Consider the following 15,619-nt stretch of genomic DNA (forward strand, 5'->3'; position numbering starts at 1 on the left):
TAGTGGCCTGCTGCAGTGAGGTAGGGTAGCATTCTTGCTGATTCACAGAGATGTCCTGTCCAGTCACCTTCCCGATCGTAGTAGATAAACCTTTGGAGAATATCTGACATCTCCAGGAAGGTTTCCCAGAGGACTGCAGTTGGTTGCCCATTCAATGATTCCTGAAAAAGCAGCAGCTGCTCTCTTAGGACTGCCATCTCTGGACTGCCATCTCTGTTGCCATAACAGTCAGCTGTCACTGTAAAAGTCATAGTAAAACTAATTTTCGCGTGGCATCCATCTTGGAAATATGCAAATTAAAGGTCCAGACACACCCAATCATAAAGATAAGTATTCCATTGAGTTTCTCATGCTCTGAAACCATGAAATAGACACCAAGTTTTTATTTCTAGCCCATCTGGTTCAAAAGTTATTGCCAAAGCTATTTTCTGATAGGGGCCAATATTGAGGCGGCCATATTGGATTTCCAGCAGCAAGTTGACCGGGTTGTCCATATAGGTTGTGATCCTACTGGGTCATAGATATTATTTCTGGTGGCCAACCTTTTATGGCAGGGCAAATGCAGCATACCCCCCTTTGCCCCTGGGTACTGATAGGGGCCAATATTGAGGCGGCCATATTGGATTTCCAGCAAAAAATTGACCGGGTTGTCCATATAGGTTGTGATCCTACGGGGTCATAGATATTATTTCTGGTGGCCAACCTTTTATAGCAGAGCAAATGCAGCTTTCCAAAAAAAAGGGGGTTTTGCCCCCTGGGTATCTGTCAAAAATATAACATTTCATTTCTATAATATGAAACTGAGAAAACAGCCAGCACACAGTCACACAGTAAATGTCCTTTTCACATGATTTTATTAACCTCTCCACGTACAGAGCAACGGACACGTTTCAACCTAACAGGTCAACATCACAACACTGAGTTGAAACGCGTCCGTTCCTCTGTCCTTGGAGAGGTAAATAAAACCATGTGAAAAGGACATTTACTGTGTGTGTGCTGGCTCTCAGTTTCACGATATTGTTGAGCGGTGCACCTTGAGACTCTTTTTTAATTTGAAGTGTTGCGGGCATTCTGCTTTGCAGCGCTTTCTCTCATAATATGAATGAAAGAAAGACACAAGCGTTCATATTCATTCATATAAGACGAGCATTTGCCCTTTTTTTTTTTTTACTCCCACTTGAGTTATTATGCCAATTAGCCCTTCCCACACATTTCTGTGTTGCCACTGCTGCTGCTAACCTGCCAGTGAGGAGTCCCCACGCCTCTGTCCTACACCTCCCGTTCAACACCCCCTCAGTACGTAGGAGTACTCACAGCGACAAAGATCGCCCGGATCACAACGGACCCAAATCGCAGAGGGCATTTTTTTTGTTTTTTGCACTGGCAGATTCGTCTGGTCCCAGGCTACTTCCCTCCCCCTGTAGATGCCAGGCCAAAATGCACCACAGCGGATTTGAACTCCATAGACTCTGCGTTGGTAGGAAGGTACTTTACCCCCTCACCACCTGAGTGCCCTAGATTATTCAATTACTAAAGTTTCACTTGATTCATTTCCATTGATTTTCTTTTTCTTCTTCTATAAAGTACTTTACCCCCTGTAAATGAGTGCACACAGTGAGTACATGTTGTGTTCTGTATTGTTCTTGTTATTATTAGTTTATCCCATTCAGACCTGCAACGCATCTGTGTCATTTAAAATTTCTTTGGCTATCCAAAAATAGCAGATATACAAGCTCATAGCACAGCACCGAGTGCCGCGCTATGAGCTTGTAGATCTGCTATTTTGTTAAATCGTGAGATTTTTTTATTTTTTATTTTTAAAAACTGTTAGGATTTAGAAAGCATTTTTTGAATCGGCCTCAGGTCTTAATGGGTTATTTTACCTCATGTAGCTATAGCTCCACTGGGCCCTAATTTCCCCCCTGAGGGATTGACACAAAATATATTTGTGCCTAATTGGTTTTAATACCACTTTACGAGAGCAAAGGGTGAGTTTTACAGCTTTTCATTTGACGTTTCATCGCAACACCCCTGCCAGCAAAGCGATCGATGTAAATTAGCATGGGTGGCATGAGAGCGGAGGACGTTCCTCACAGATGTGGATGCTGTGGAGCTGTGTCAGTGCTGATGTGGTCCAAAGGAAGGAGGAGTACTGGAGTACAATTTTGCGGAACTTTTACTTTGCTTGAGTATTTCGTTGCTGTAGGGCTAGAAGCCTCCATAATCTCCATATTTTGACTTTTTGTGTTTTATCGTAAATTACCTCCCTACTTGATTATACTGCAGCGTCACACGGAAGCATTAAAAGAATTGCAGATCTAGAAGTTCGAAATGTGGCGTGAAGCAACGCATTTTGAGCTTCTGCTATTTAGTATCTGCTATTTTTTTATTTGAATCCTGAAAAATAACAGTTTTGGACTTTCCACCCAACAGAGACAACTTCCATTTGCAATACTTCTACTCCACAACTTCTCAGAGGCAAATATGGTACTTTTTACTCCAGTACAATTATTTGAGAGCTTTAGTCACAAGTTACTTTGCCTATTTAGATTATTATTACAAAGCATACTGTACATCTAACACAATGAAGACCTATTATATACTTAAGGCATTCGAAAATAGCCGATCTACAAGCTCACGACGTGTCACGATGCAACGCGTTGTAAGCTTGTAGAGCGGCTATTTTTGAAAGATGTTTTTTACGTTTCAAAAATATTGAAATGGAACATTCTGCATAGCGAGTACTTAATGCCTTTAAGAACTTTAAGTATATGTTGATGCCAATTACTTCTGTACTTTTTTACTCAAGTACAATTTTGAATACAGGACTTTTACTTGTCACACAGTATTTCCACATTGTGGTATTGCTACTCTAAAGCGGCAATATGTAACTTTCTTTTAATGAATAAAATGTAATTTTGGCCAATCTGCATGGTAGAGTATGTTAGTACAATATAACTTAAACAATTGTGTCTCCCTGCTCTTCTATTGAGACATTTAGATTGTGTCCAATGACAAATGTCTCACCATACATTACGACCTGATGTTCAAGATTACATTTATCCCCTGCAAGCAGCAAGCAGACAGGCTCTATTAGCTCAATGGTAAATGGTCATTTCAGCACTTGCACAGTAAAACCGGGTTCAAATCCGGGGTAGAGGAGGAAAGTTACAAAGTGCTACTTCAAGTAAAGAGAAAATAGGAGTACTTCTTCAGCTACTGGCTGTGTCAGTGCTGATCTGGCCCAAAGCAAGGCAGGGAGGCTGGAATGAACGCTCCTCTTTGGCTCTCTGCTGAAGGCAGATGTCAGCAAAGCGTTGCCACGCTCATACATCACCATTGCTTTACAGTGAAAATGTCTCTCCTCCGCTTACATCTCATTAGAAAGCCATCGATCTCATTTCACTGAGTATTATGATATAATGAGCACTATAGGGCTGGAACTCTTCAACTACTCACTTGAAAACGATTATATTAAAAACTTTGATAAAATAATCAAAAGAGTTTTGACATTTTTGGGAGGATTCTTTTTGCTGGTGAAAGTTAGCATATGGTGCGTGTTAAAAAAATAAAATGTAAGGTTATCATCTAAACCAGGGGTTTTCAACTGATTTTGACCCAGGGACCACCATCCTGACTAAGAGCAACCTGGCGACCACTACTATTGTGCGTGGTGGGTCCATCATAGACCCACCCCCCACAATAGTGGTTGGGGGTTCATGCATCACAGGGAGCTGGAGAAAATAGCTATAATATCAATATAATATCTAATAAAATACAGTGATTTTGTTTGAATATGATGGAATATGATTAAGGATTACTGTGATTATGGTAAGCTCACATTTCATATCACACACACACACCATACCGTAAGAACTCCTGTAAGTTAAAAAAATAAAAAGGAGTTTTAAAAAAAATGTATTTTTTTATGCATGGCCAGGGACCACCTGCAATACCACCGGTTGAAAACCCCTGATCTAAACACAATCATTGTTTAGTTAACACCATTGACCGTCTTCCATCCTAGGTTAAAGCGCTTCTGTAAAAACTAAACTATTCAGTTGCTCGACACTACAGCTTTACGCACAAGCAGGGGAAGTCCATTATTAAACATAATGGAGGATTTATTTTACTTGGTGCTCGGGTCTGAAAACCTAGAATTTAAAGCGGTCTCCAAATATGGGCACGTAAGACAAACAAGGTTACGTTTTGGAACATTTCGCACCCATTAACGCGAAAGTACCACAAGCCACATTTCATACAGGAACGATGTGTTCCCAATTATTATGATTTATTTCTAGGCTTGAGTAGGTGTGATATCTGGTCAGGTTTATACTTGGCCTCTCATCTAGAACATATGCTCATTATGCTAGTGGGATGGGAGACAGAGTAAACAACTTGCATTGGGCCTGGCCTTCAAAATTCTCAATAAAACAAGGATACCCTTACAACCAACAGGCTACTTCAACAACATGAAAACACCAGAAGGAGCTCCACTGATACATCACTCAATCCAGTTTCAGCACAAACAAATTCGTTCTACTGCTATGCCACCAAAATGTGGAACGCCCTTCCAACAAACATCAAAAAGTGCAACTCCTTACGCTCCTTCAAAATCACCATAAACGAGCACCTGTCTGCAATTTGTAACTTGCCCTAGAGAAATCTTCTAAGTTTAACCACAGAAATGATCCCCCCCCCACCAAACTGTTTTTTGAACATATTCTAAGTTTAACCCCTGATATTACCCCCCCGTTTGTTTTTCTTTTTGTACATCTACCGGTTCCCGAAAGGCTTCCTGAACTATAGTTAGGGGAGAGTCAGGGACATGTGGAGGTGCACGGGTTCCGAGGAACATCATGTCCCTTTCCCAAAAGATTTTGGAGGGTTGTAAGTATGCACCGCACTTTAATCAGACTTCACTTGAAACGAATATATGAAAAAAATATTAAATCTACTTTGATCAAATAATAGAAAGATTTTTGAAATTTTTGGGAGGAATTTCCTTAAATAGGGAGGAATATTAAGTCAATTATAAAAAAATACAAAATATATATATATACAATATGATTTTTTCCCCGCATCAATATAAAAACTAAATTAAAAAAATGAAAATCCCCCAAAATATGTTGGTTATGGTGCAGTGTTGATTTCGTAGACTAAAACTGTGGCGAAAAATGTTCGTCGACTACCTTTTTTCACTGACGAAAACGAAATAAAAACGAAATAAAAACTAAGCTCCGATGACTAAAACAATGACTAAATATATTGACAATTTTGTCAACACATAAAAACTAGACTAAAATGTCAGGGAGGGACGAGTGGAGAAAAGATCCAGTAGAACTAAAAGACAAGTCGTTTTATGCTTGGTTGCGCTCAGGTGTTCCTCTCTGAAAATAGCCGATCTACAAGCTCACGACGCGTTGCAGCGCGACGCGTTGTGAGCTTGTAGATCGGCTATTTTCAGCATGCAGCCAAGTGTAAAATCAGCAATTATGACGCCATCACGGCCCGCCAGAAGACTAAATCAACTGTAGATTTAGTCGACTATAATCTTAGGATATTTAGTCGACTAAAACTAGACAAAAACTAAAACATTTCAGATGACTGAATCATAAATGGAAAACTAAATGGAAACTAAATGGAGTTGTATTCAAAAGACTATGACTAAGACTAAACCAAAATTTGCCGTCAAAATCAACAAGTAATCGATAGAATAATCGCGACGAAGACAATCGATGGTTGCAGCTCTAATGAGCACAGTTGGGTGGACGTGCGAGCAGAGGTAAAGGGCAGAGAGAGAGATATAGTAGCAGGGAGCCAGAGCTCTACTGGCTGTTTTGTGTGTTAAATATTCATGGTGCAGTGACATGCTGCTCACCAAATGAAAAAGGACATCCTAAGGTTTCTGGGGATTCAAGGTATTGCAAAAGAACCCACAAGGAATGGTAGAGAGGAACAACTAAAATAATGTGGCTATTTCTGACCATGTTGATGATCTGCAGTGGTGTAACTAAGTACATTTACTCAGGTACTTTACAGGTATATGGTTTTTCAATACTTTATACTTCTACTCCCTTACATCTCAGAGGCATTATGCCAACGTTTTACTCCACTACAATTATTTGACCGCTTTATTTTACTATACATTGCAGATTTAGGTTATTAATACAAAACATTCCTTAACCACTTAAGCCAACACTATTTTATACTTTGGCTATACAAAAACACCCAATAATAATAATAAAACAAAAAGGTTTGACAAATTCTGAAACAAGTTCATACTTTTACTTTGGTAGTGTAAGCTTATTTTAAATGCCAATACTTTTGTACTTTTACTCAAGTACATTTTTAAAAAAACATCCGAGTACTTCTTTTACCACATAGATAGAACCCAAAAAGAAAGAATTGTAAAGGGGAACAGCAACAACAACAAAAATAAATATGGATATTGCTGGGCAATTTCGATGTTCTGTCGGGAAGGCTTAATCCATTGAGGCCTGAAGGTTCCGATTCTGCAAAATGTCTTCTAAATCGTAAACGGTTTTCTGAAAAACGTATGTTTCTATATCAGTGGTGCTCAAACTTCTTCATGTCAAGGACCCCCAACAATTATATGTATTTGGCCGCCGACCTCCATCTCAAAATGTGTTGTTCCAGGGACCCCCCAGAAGCTAAGAATAGAAGAGTTAAAAATGTTTGCTTTAAACAATATATATTCAAAGGTTTGCACACATTTTCACGATTTTTCAAAAATAGAAGATCTACAAGCTCATAGCGTGGCACTCGGTACCGCGCTATGAGCTTGTATATCTGCTATTTTTGAATAGCCAAAAGTGTAAAATATTGCTTTTTTTTAGCTCAAATCAAAAAGTGACACAGATGCGTTCCAGGTCTTAATGGGTTAATCTCAATGGTAGATGGAGCTGCCACAGGGACGCTGTGTGTTTGTAAGGAATTGGATTATATGCGTGCACATACACTCGGTATATCCACGGAGTAGGAAATAAAATGATGTAGTGGGGCTGGGTTATTGAAACAACTGGCCTATTTTATCTGTGCGAATGGGGTTGAAGTGTCATGGGAGAAATGTCATCTTAAAGCACAGGCATGGAAAAAGGCTTATTTCCATCTCGACAATGATCCTTGTGTATTACCGTTATATATCCTCTCTGTCGGGTAGAAACCTCATGTGTCCAAAACTGTTACTTTTCAAGATTCAAATAAAGAAACTAGCAAAAGTAACAGATCTACAAGCTCAAAACGAGTCGCTACGCGCCACGTTTCGAGCTTGCAGATCTGCTAACTTTTGATGCTTTTGTGTGACGCTGTAGTATGATCAAGTACGGCATTATTTTACACTTTGGCTATTCAAAAATAGCAGATATACAAGCTCATAGTGCGGCACCGAGTGCCGCACTATGAGCTTGTAGATCTTCTATTTTTGAAAAATCTTGAAAATGTGTGCAAATCCTTGAATATATATTTTTTTAAAGCAAACATTTTTAACTCATATCTTTGCTTCTGGGGGTCCCTGGAACAAATTATTTTGAGATGGGGGTTCGCGGCATTCTTGAGGGTCCTTGACATGAAAAAGATGGAGCAGCACTGATTCATTTACGAAAAATACACAACAAGTTGGAGATAGGGGGTTTCTGCCCGACAGCAACGTTCGATATCCTGAGAGACGGTGTTCCAGACGCTAAAAAGCTTGTCATACTGTGACCGTGGTTAGGTTGTAAGATCTGTTCTCTACTTGGCAACCGACAAGTGTTAGTCACACGACAGCATATAAATTAGACTTAATAGCTCATTAAGAAATACTGGCTTCAGCATTTGTCACCTACATGCGCACGCCGGACGTCGGGACAACGCAAGAACTACTTTGAAAGCGCCTGCACACGATTGGATAAGACGCATTCCATTAATAAAGACACTCTCTAGCCGTGAATCAAGCTGTGCCATTTCACAAGCATAATCTTTTCCTTTTTTTACGTTATGCTGTTGGGTTTGTAGACGCCTGCTAGGTCTACATCCAGACTGTGGTCCGGCGGGTCCGCTAACTGAATATGGATGCTAGGTGATAGAATAATCATTCTACACAACAGAGATATTTTAAGTCCGAGACAGTGCATGGCTTAAATTAGGCATTAGCCGACTATCTTTGCTAGACAGTCTTTTGCATACATATGCATAATATGTAAACAGAGAACTAAATGTGTATCTAAATGGGCTAAATGCCAAAAACACTGCTACGTGTCATAATGTAATACATACATCTACTGAAATGCAGGAAGTTTACAGTCCAGCGTTCAGTCTAAAAATATTAATTATCATACAAAAAGCAGATAACAATTAATGGCACTCATTTTGAGTCCCGTTTTATCTTCCTCCACGCTTGAAAGGCATAACGTTATCAGCGCTAACCACTTTGTATACGAGAGAGAGACAGAGAGACAGAGAGAGACAGAGAGAGAGAGAGAGAGAGAGAGAGAGAGAGAGAGAGATGTACAAGTTCACTCTTCATTGGAGCAGAGGCATCTAATTTGAAGTGACTGCCACTCAGTCCCGGGCACCAGGCTAAAAACCTTGGTGTCATTATAGATTGTAAATTTTTCAATGCCTACGTCAGGAATGTGACTAAATCTTATTTGTATCACTTAAAGGACAACTTTGGTTTTTTACAACCAAGGTTTATATTTTAGCTTGTAATTAAAGTAAATAAATGATGAGTGTAATTTTTTTTTCATTTACTGCTCTCTATAGTTTTAGCATTTTTTGCGATATTTTTTACAGTGGGCGGGGGCATTCTGTCCGGTGGCTAAATATGCCTTTTTTACACAATAAAAAAGGTCCGGCTGTCTCAGATGGCCAGATGTGAGTTATTGGGGGCTAGAAGAGCTACTGTAAATAATAATAAAGAAAACGCCGGGTTAATGTGTTAAAAAAATACATATTTAGCCACCGGACAGAATGCCCCCGCCCACTGTGAAAACACTGTAAAAAAGATTGTGAAAATTGCTAAAACTATAGAAAGCAGTAAACAATTTTTTTTTAACACTCATCTTTTATTTACTTTAATTACAATCTAAAACATAAACATTGGTTGTAAAAAACCAAAGTTGTCCTTTAAGATATATTGCCAGAGTGCATCCAAGAGAGAGAGAGAGAGAAAGAGAGAGAGAGAGTGAGTGAGTCAATTCTACCAAGGTCTATACTTTCAATTGATAATTCAATAGTTTACTACGCCGCAATGAGGTGTACAGTTCTTACTTACAAGTTACAACAGTACCTGTTTGCATAAATCATTTAATATTGAGAGAGAGAGAGAGAGAGAAAGAGAGAGAGAGAGAGAAAGAGAGAGACGCAAAGGAGTCAATTCTACCAAAGTCTATACTTTCAATTGATGATTCAATAGGTTTCTACGCCGCAATGAGTTGTACAGTTCTAAGAACGGTACCCGTTTGGGTAGATCATTTATAATTCTCTGTCTATAGGTATTCAAGCAGAACGTGTTGAGTTGGCAGAGGCGGACGTCACGCCCGTTCGTCGCAGCCACTCGCTCAGTTTAGCGTCTCGCTCGGGCGGCTCCCCACGGGGGGGCTGGAGTCTGTGGGGGTCCGTGTGTTTTCAATGTATATAAATGGTGTTTTGAAAGTCGAGTCTACATGGTCGTGTAGGCCTGTCACAGTTAATTTATAATCGCAATTATTTGAAATAATCGTCGTTGAAAAGAATATATTTTCTAACATTTTCAAATATAGTGGAAATAGATTGGCTATTTCCACTATTGTTTTTGTTTTAAGTATACAGTTATTAAACATGTCAGCAATTTCTTTGTGTATTTAGGTTATTTGTCATATCTGCCCTGTGCAACTTCAAAGCCTATAAAAGCCAAACAGAAATGTGATTTTTATTCATATTATGTTCCAGTGTTCAACTACAACAACACAATTCAAATGTTGATCGCAATTATTTGTGACAATTAATCATCATGTAAAATGTCCTAATGGTGACGGCCCTAATTATGTGTCAAGTGACACAGACAACCTACTACCCTGAACGCTGAAAAGTGACGCTAACGTGGGTCCCCAATGCGTTGACCTGTGATGCAAGGGGGTCCTGACCAAGCATGTCACAACATACAGATGAATGAGTGCAAGAGTGCACCGTAAGTACGTAAGTAGTAATTAAGCCTTGCCGAGCCATGTGGCCAATCCTGCTTCTATCTCCTGTTTCTGTGGCATGAGGAACAGTGTTGATTTCGTCGACTAAAACTATGGCGAAAAATGTTCGTCGACTACCTTTTTTTCACTGACGAAAACTAAATAAAAACTAAGCTCGGGTGTTGCACTCTGAAAATAGCCGACCTACAAGCTCACAACGCGTCGCGATGCGACGCGTTGTGAGCTTGTAGATCGGCTATTTTCAGCATGCAACCAAGTGTAAAATCAGCCATTATGACGCCATCAAGGCACCACCACAATACATTATAGTCGACTAAATCAACTGCAGATTTAGTCGACTATAATCTGATGATATTTAATCGACTAAAACTAGACAAAAAACTAAGACATTTCAGATGACAAAAATATGACTAAAACTAAATATTCAAAATTTGCTGTCAAAATCAACACTGGTGAGAAAGCTTGAAATACACATGTGGTACACACCCTGGCTATGACGCTAGTACATCGCAGGGACTTATCCCCCAATCCAGCCCTTGATTGCTGAGTGCCAAGCAGGGAGGCATGGGGTATTTTTTATAGTCATTGATATGACCCGGCCCGGGGATCGAGCCCCAACCTCACAATTTCAGGGCGGACACTAACCACAAGACCACTGAGATTGCACAGTAGGAGAACAATAATAAATAGCAGCGTTGGGAGCCTGTAGATCGGCTATTTTGACTCTACAAAACTATTGTTTCTATATCAGTGGTGCTCAAACTGTATAATGTCTGTATTTGACTATGGGGATATACTGTATATGCAATGCATGCTTCACTCTCCACACTGAAGCCTCTGGAAGCAGTCTACCACAGTGCTTTGAGTTTTATTACTGGTGATGATTATCTCACCCATCACTGTATTTTATATGATAAAGTGGGTTGGCCATCTCTTGCAGCTCGTAGAGAGCAACATTGTATTTTATTTATTTATTTATAAGGCCTTGTGTGGTAAACTTCCTTTATACCTATCCTCGCTTTTAGAACCAAAGGTTACTGGACATTCAACACGTTCACAAACACACATTAGATATACCAGGCCACGTAAGAGCAGTGAACAAGGAAAGACTGCTTTCATTTCTTTATGCTCCACACAAATGGAACAAACTTCAGGACTCTCTGAAACTGGTGCTAATGGTCTCAATAGAGACATTCAGGGTGCTTCTTGAGGACACACTACATAGTGACTGCACCTGTTTCATGTAACACAATGTTTATTTGCATCTGTGACATTGTAATGTGATTCAAATGTTTGTTACTGTTTCTCATTATATATGTATTTTATATGTTGTTATCATGGTCCTTGAAAAAGACTCAACGATTTGCAAAAAAATTTACGGTTTAAAAAAAATAGCAGATCTACAAGCTAAAGATAGCCAAAGACATCTAAAATGACACAGATGCGTTCCCGGTCTTAATGGGTTAATTTTAATGTTTTTATTTGCTTAGTTTTTCACTTTTTAACTAGTTATTCTCTCAATAAAGTTCTTTCTTTTGTTCCGTTTTTGTAAAGCAACTTTGAGTATCGAGAAAAGCCCTAATAAATTGGATGTATTATTATTATTATTATTATTATTATTATTATTATTATTATTATTATTATTATTATTATTATTACCACAACAGGCCCTTTTTTATGCTCGATTATTGCAACACGTTAAATGAGCACACACAGTGTCTGCTCTGTGGAGACGGACACTTTTCACAGCAGGCGTTCTGGCAGGCACAGCTAGGTATAGACGCAACAGAAGGCAATACAATTAACTCTGGGTCCGTTTCATTTAGATGTCTCTGTGGAACAGAATGGAGTTAACTGTACAGGCTTGTCCACGCCGATACAACAAAACCCAGAAACAGACCCAGAATTAAGGTTATTCTCTTATATGGGCAAAATATCCCAAATATCCGCTGTGAAGAGGAGCTATTATTCAGCCTTGGGGCAGAGAAGCAGCTTGTTGGAAAAGTTAAATGAGATAATACACAAAGAACACCCTCTAGTCTACAAACAAGATGATTATAGGCTCAATGCTAGGTATGTACACGTGCTAAACAATAATACAAGTGATGTTCAGAGTGTGAACAGAGTCTAAAACAAGGGTTGACACTTACTTCCCATTCTAAGACACAGCTGACAATTCATCTGGCTTCGTTTCACACCTTACTTTTTCTTCGTGACTGTTTTCATTAAATTCTATAATTATTATTGGTGACAACAGGGTCTGATAGAATGTGCCGCAGGCAGGTGAACAGGAAATCGCACAAATCAAGGTAATGTGTTGTTTTTCATAAAGGTTTTTTTCTTTTCTCATTTCATATTACACATGTATAAATGCTGAATGAATCGACTCAATATACAACAAACAGCATTTTTAGAAAATCAAATGTTTTTTTGTTTGTTTTGTTTTTTATCCTTAAAATAGTAACTGCTGTGAGGTAAGATGACACAGATTCTTCGATTAGACCTTATCTCTGCAACAGCCTTCAAATAAGTATTATCTTCTTTCAGATGTCAGTGTATGACACATCATTTCAAAGCTTACAATCTGGACGTTCATAATCTATAAAATTGGTTTGTGTTTCAGATCCCATTGTTGTCTTTTCTTTGCAAGTTTCTTCACGCGCGTGCGTGCGTGCGTGCGTGCGTGCGTGCGTGCGTGCGTGCGTGCGTGCGTGCGTGCGTGCGTGCGTGCGCACACACACACACACACACACACGCAGGGACGTCACAGGCTCTCAGAAGGTGGGGGGGATGGACTTTCGGTGGACTATACCCCTTACTTTACACTTTGGCTATTCAAAAATAGCAGATATACAAGCTCATAGCGCGGCTTGTAGATCTGCTATTTTTGAAAAAGCGTGAAAAACATTTGTAACTGTCAAATGTAAACAAATTCTGTATTTTCAAAATGTTGCGTTTTTTGGGCGGATTTTGTTAGTTTTATTTGTGTTTTGGTTACTTTATTTCGGTTTTAGGGTTCGGGTTAGGTTATTTAATTCTTATTTTTTGCCTGATTGTACCGATTGGAATTATTATCAAAAATATATATATATATTTTAATTTTTTTCAAAAAGTGGGGGGTATGAAATCACGGATCTGTGAGAGTGAGGGTGTCGCGTCGTACGCACAGTGAATGGCCGTGACACCCCTGTGTGTGTGTGTGTGTGTGTGTGTGTGTGTGTGTGTGTGTGTGTGTGTGTGTGTGTGTGTGTGTGTGTGTGTGTGTGTGTGTGTGTGTGTGTGTGTGTGTGTGTGTGTGTGTGTGTGTGATCTCACCTGAATGAGCATCTTCCCCAGGGAGACGAAGGGAGTGCTCAGCTCCGTGAGAAACAAGCAGCCGATGAAGAAATCCCCCTGCTCCCTTCGGAAGAACTGGGGACGGAAAATAAAACAAGAGACAAGACACACGCAGAGTGAGTGACTGAGTGAGTGGACAAATAAACATATAAAAGCGCCAGAGTTTGACATGGAGGGTAAACAGAAACACCAGCCTCTACAACACAGAGCCATTACAGCAGAGCGCATAGGGAACAATAGGTTACACAGGCCATAAAACATCTGCCACAAGGCCAGCAACAGGGGCTTTCAATACAATGGTACAATGCAGTGGTGGAAAGTAACTAAGTACATTTACTTAAGTACTGTACTTAAGTACAATTTTGAAGCATTTGTACTTTACTTGAGTATTTCCAATTTCCAATACTTTTACTCCACTACATCTCAGAGGCAAATATTGTACTTTTACTCCGCTACAATTACTTGAAAACTTTAGTTACTAGTTACTTTTCAGATATAAATTATGATATTACGAAACATACATTAACCACTTCAGCCCTATTTTATACATAGGCTATTTGAAAATAGCCGATCTACAAGCTCAAAGCGACACGTTGTGAGCTTGTAGATCGGCTATTTTCAAACATTTTACTTTTAGTACTTTAAGTACATTTTGATGCCAATACTTCTGTACTTTTACTCAAGTAAATTTAGAATTCCGGACTTTTACTTGTAACAGAGTACTTCTACATTGCAGTATTGATACTTTTAAGTAAATCATTTGAGTACTTTTTCCACCAATGGTACAATGACATTGGGGCAGAGCGAGTGGCTTGTGCTTATATTTTCTGCACACGAAACAATCAAAGAACAAAGTGAATCCGACTTTACATGAGTCAATGTAAAAATGACACAAAGAAAGGAAGGCGAGGAGGAAAGCCGAGTCAAATCGAAAGTTCATTTATATCGGCGCTTTCGTATGAACAGCCATATTTTCAATGCTTACAAAGCGCATACAAATAGCCAGGGACGTCAGGGCTCTCAGAAGGTGGGGGGGATGGACTTTGGGTGGACTATACCCCTTTTTTTATACTTTGGCTATTCAAAAATAGCAGATCTACAAGCTCATAGCGCGGCACCGAGTGCCGCGCTATGAGCTTGTAGATCTGCTATTTTTGAAAATTTGTGCAAATCTTTGAATATCATTTTTTTTCAAGCGAACATTTGTAACTGTCAAATGTAAACAAATTTAGAATTTTCAAAAATGTGCGTTTTTTGGGCAAATTTTGTTAGTTTTTTCCTGTGTTTTGGTTACTTTATTTCGGTGTTAGGGTTAGGTTATTTAATTCATATTTTTGCCTGACTTTACCGATTTATTATCACAAAAAAAAAGATATTATTTTATTTATTTATTTTTTCAAAAAGTGGGGGGTATGAAATCACGGATCTGTGAGAGTGTCGCGTCGTACGCACAGTGAATGGCCGTGACGGCCCTGCAAAAAGAACCTGAAAACGAGAGACGGAACGAGAAGAAAGGGAGCGAGGGAAGAGGGAGAAATGGAGTGACGTTCCGGGGTTGGTCCGCGAGCGATGAACAAGCAACCATTCAAATATTGACCACACACACACACACACACACACACACACACACACACACACACACGCACACACAGATAAGGTGAATCGATGAGCCTGATAAAGAAGAGTACTCTCAGACAAAAGACAAGCTGCTGTCTGGCAGGCAGGGCTACTTTGCTACGTGTGTGTGCCGGTGATAAATAAAGCATGAGAGGGTGCAAAGCGTGGCCCTGCCATCTGCACACGGAAGAATGACTTTAGACCGCAGAGTGGAACCCTACACCGTGCCTAACTAAGTACCTGACTACTACCCCCTGTGGTTTTAATTGTGTGTGTAGTGTGTGTGTGTGTGTGTGTGTGTGTGTGTGTGTGTGTGTGTGTGTGTGTGTGTGTGTGTGTGTGTGTGTGTGTTGAGACCTGAAGCCGATTCTACACGTCTCCTAAATCCCAACAGTTTTCTGAAAAACGTATGTTTCTATATCAGTGGTGCTCAATCTTTTTCATGTCAAGGACCCCCAGAATTATATGTATTTGACCGC

The 15,619-nt window shown here is 39.6% G+C and overlaps 1 protein-coding gene across 1 annotated transcript in view; it reads right to left on the reverse strand.

Annotated features, from left to right (window-relative positions):
- LOC311057406 (TLC domain-containing protein 3A-like) overlaps positions 1–15,619 on the reverse strand; it is a gene marked incomplete at its 3' end in the record, with an annotated part of 65,804 nt that overhangs the window by 5,420 nt on the left and 44,765 nt on the right. The window contains exon 4 of the mRNA XM_084074365.1: positions 13,503–13,598. Coding sequence (XP_083930491.1) covers positions 13,503–13,598 — 96 coding nt within the window. The remainder of the gene's footprint in view (positions 1–13,502; positions 13,599–15,619) is intronic.

This window comes from Gymnoscopelus microlampas, assembly GCF_963454915.1.
Source record: "Gymnoscopelus microlampas genome assembly, chromosome: 12".
Lineage (NCBI taxonomy): Eukaryota > Metazoa > Chordata > Actinopteri > Myctophiformes > Myctophidae > Gymnoscopelus > Gymnoscopelus microlampas.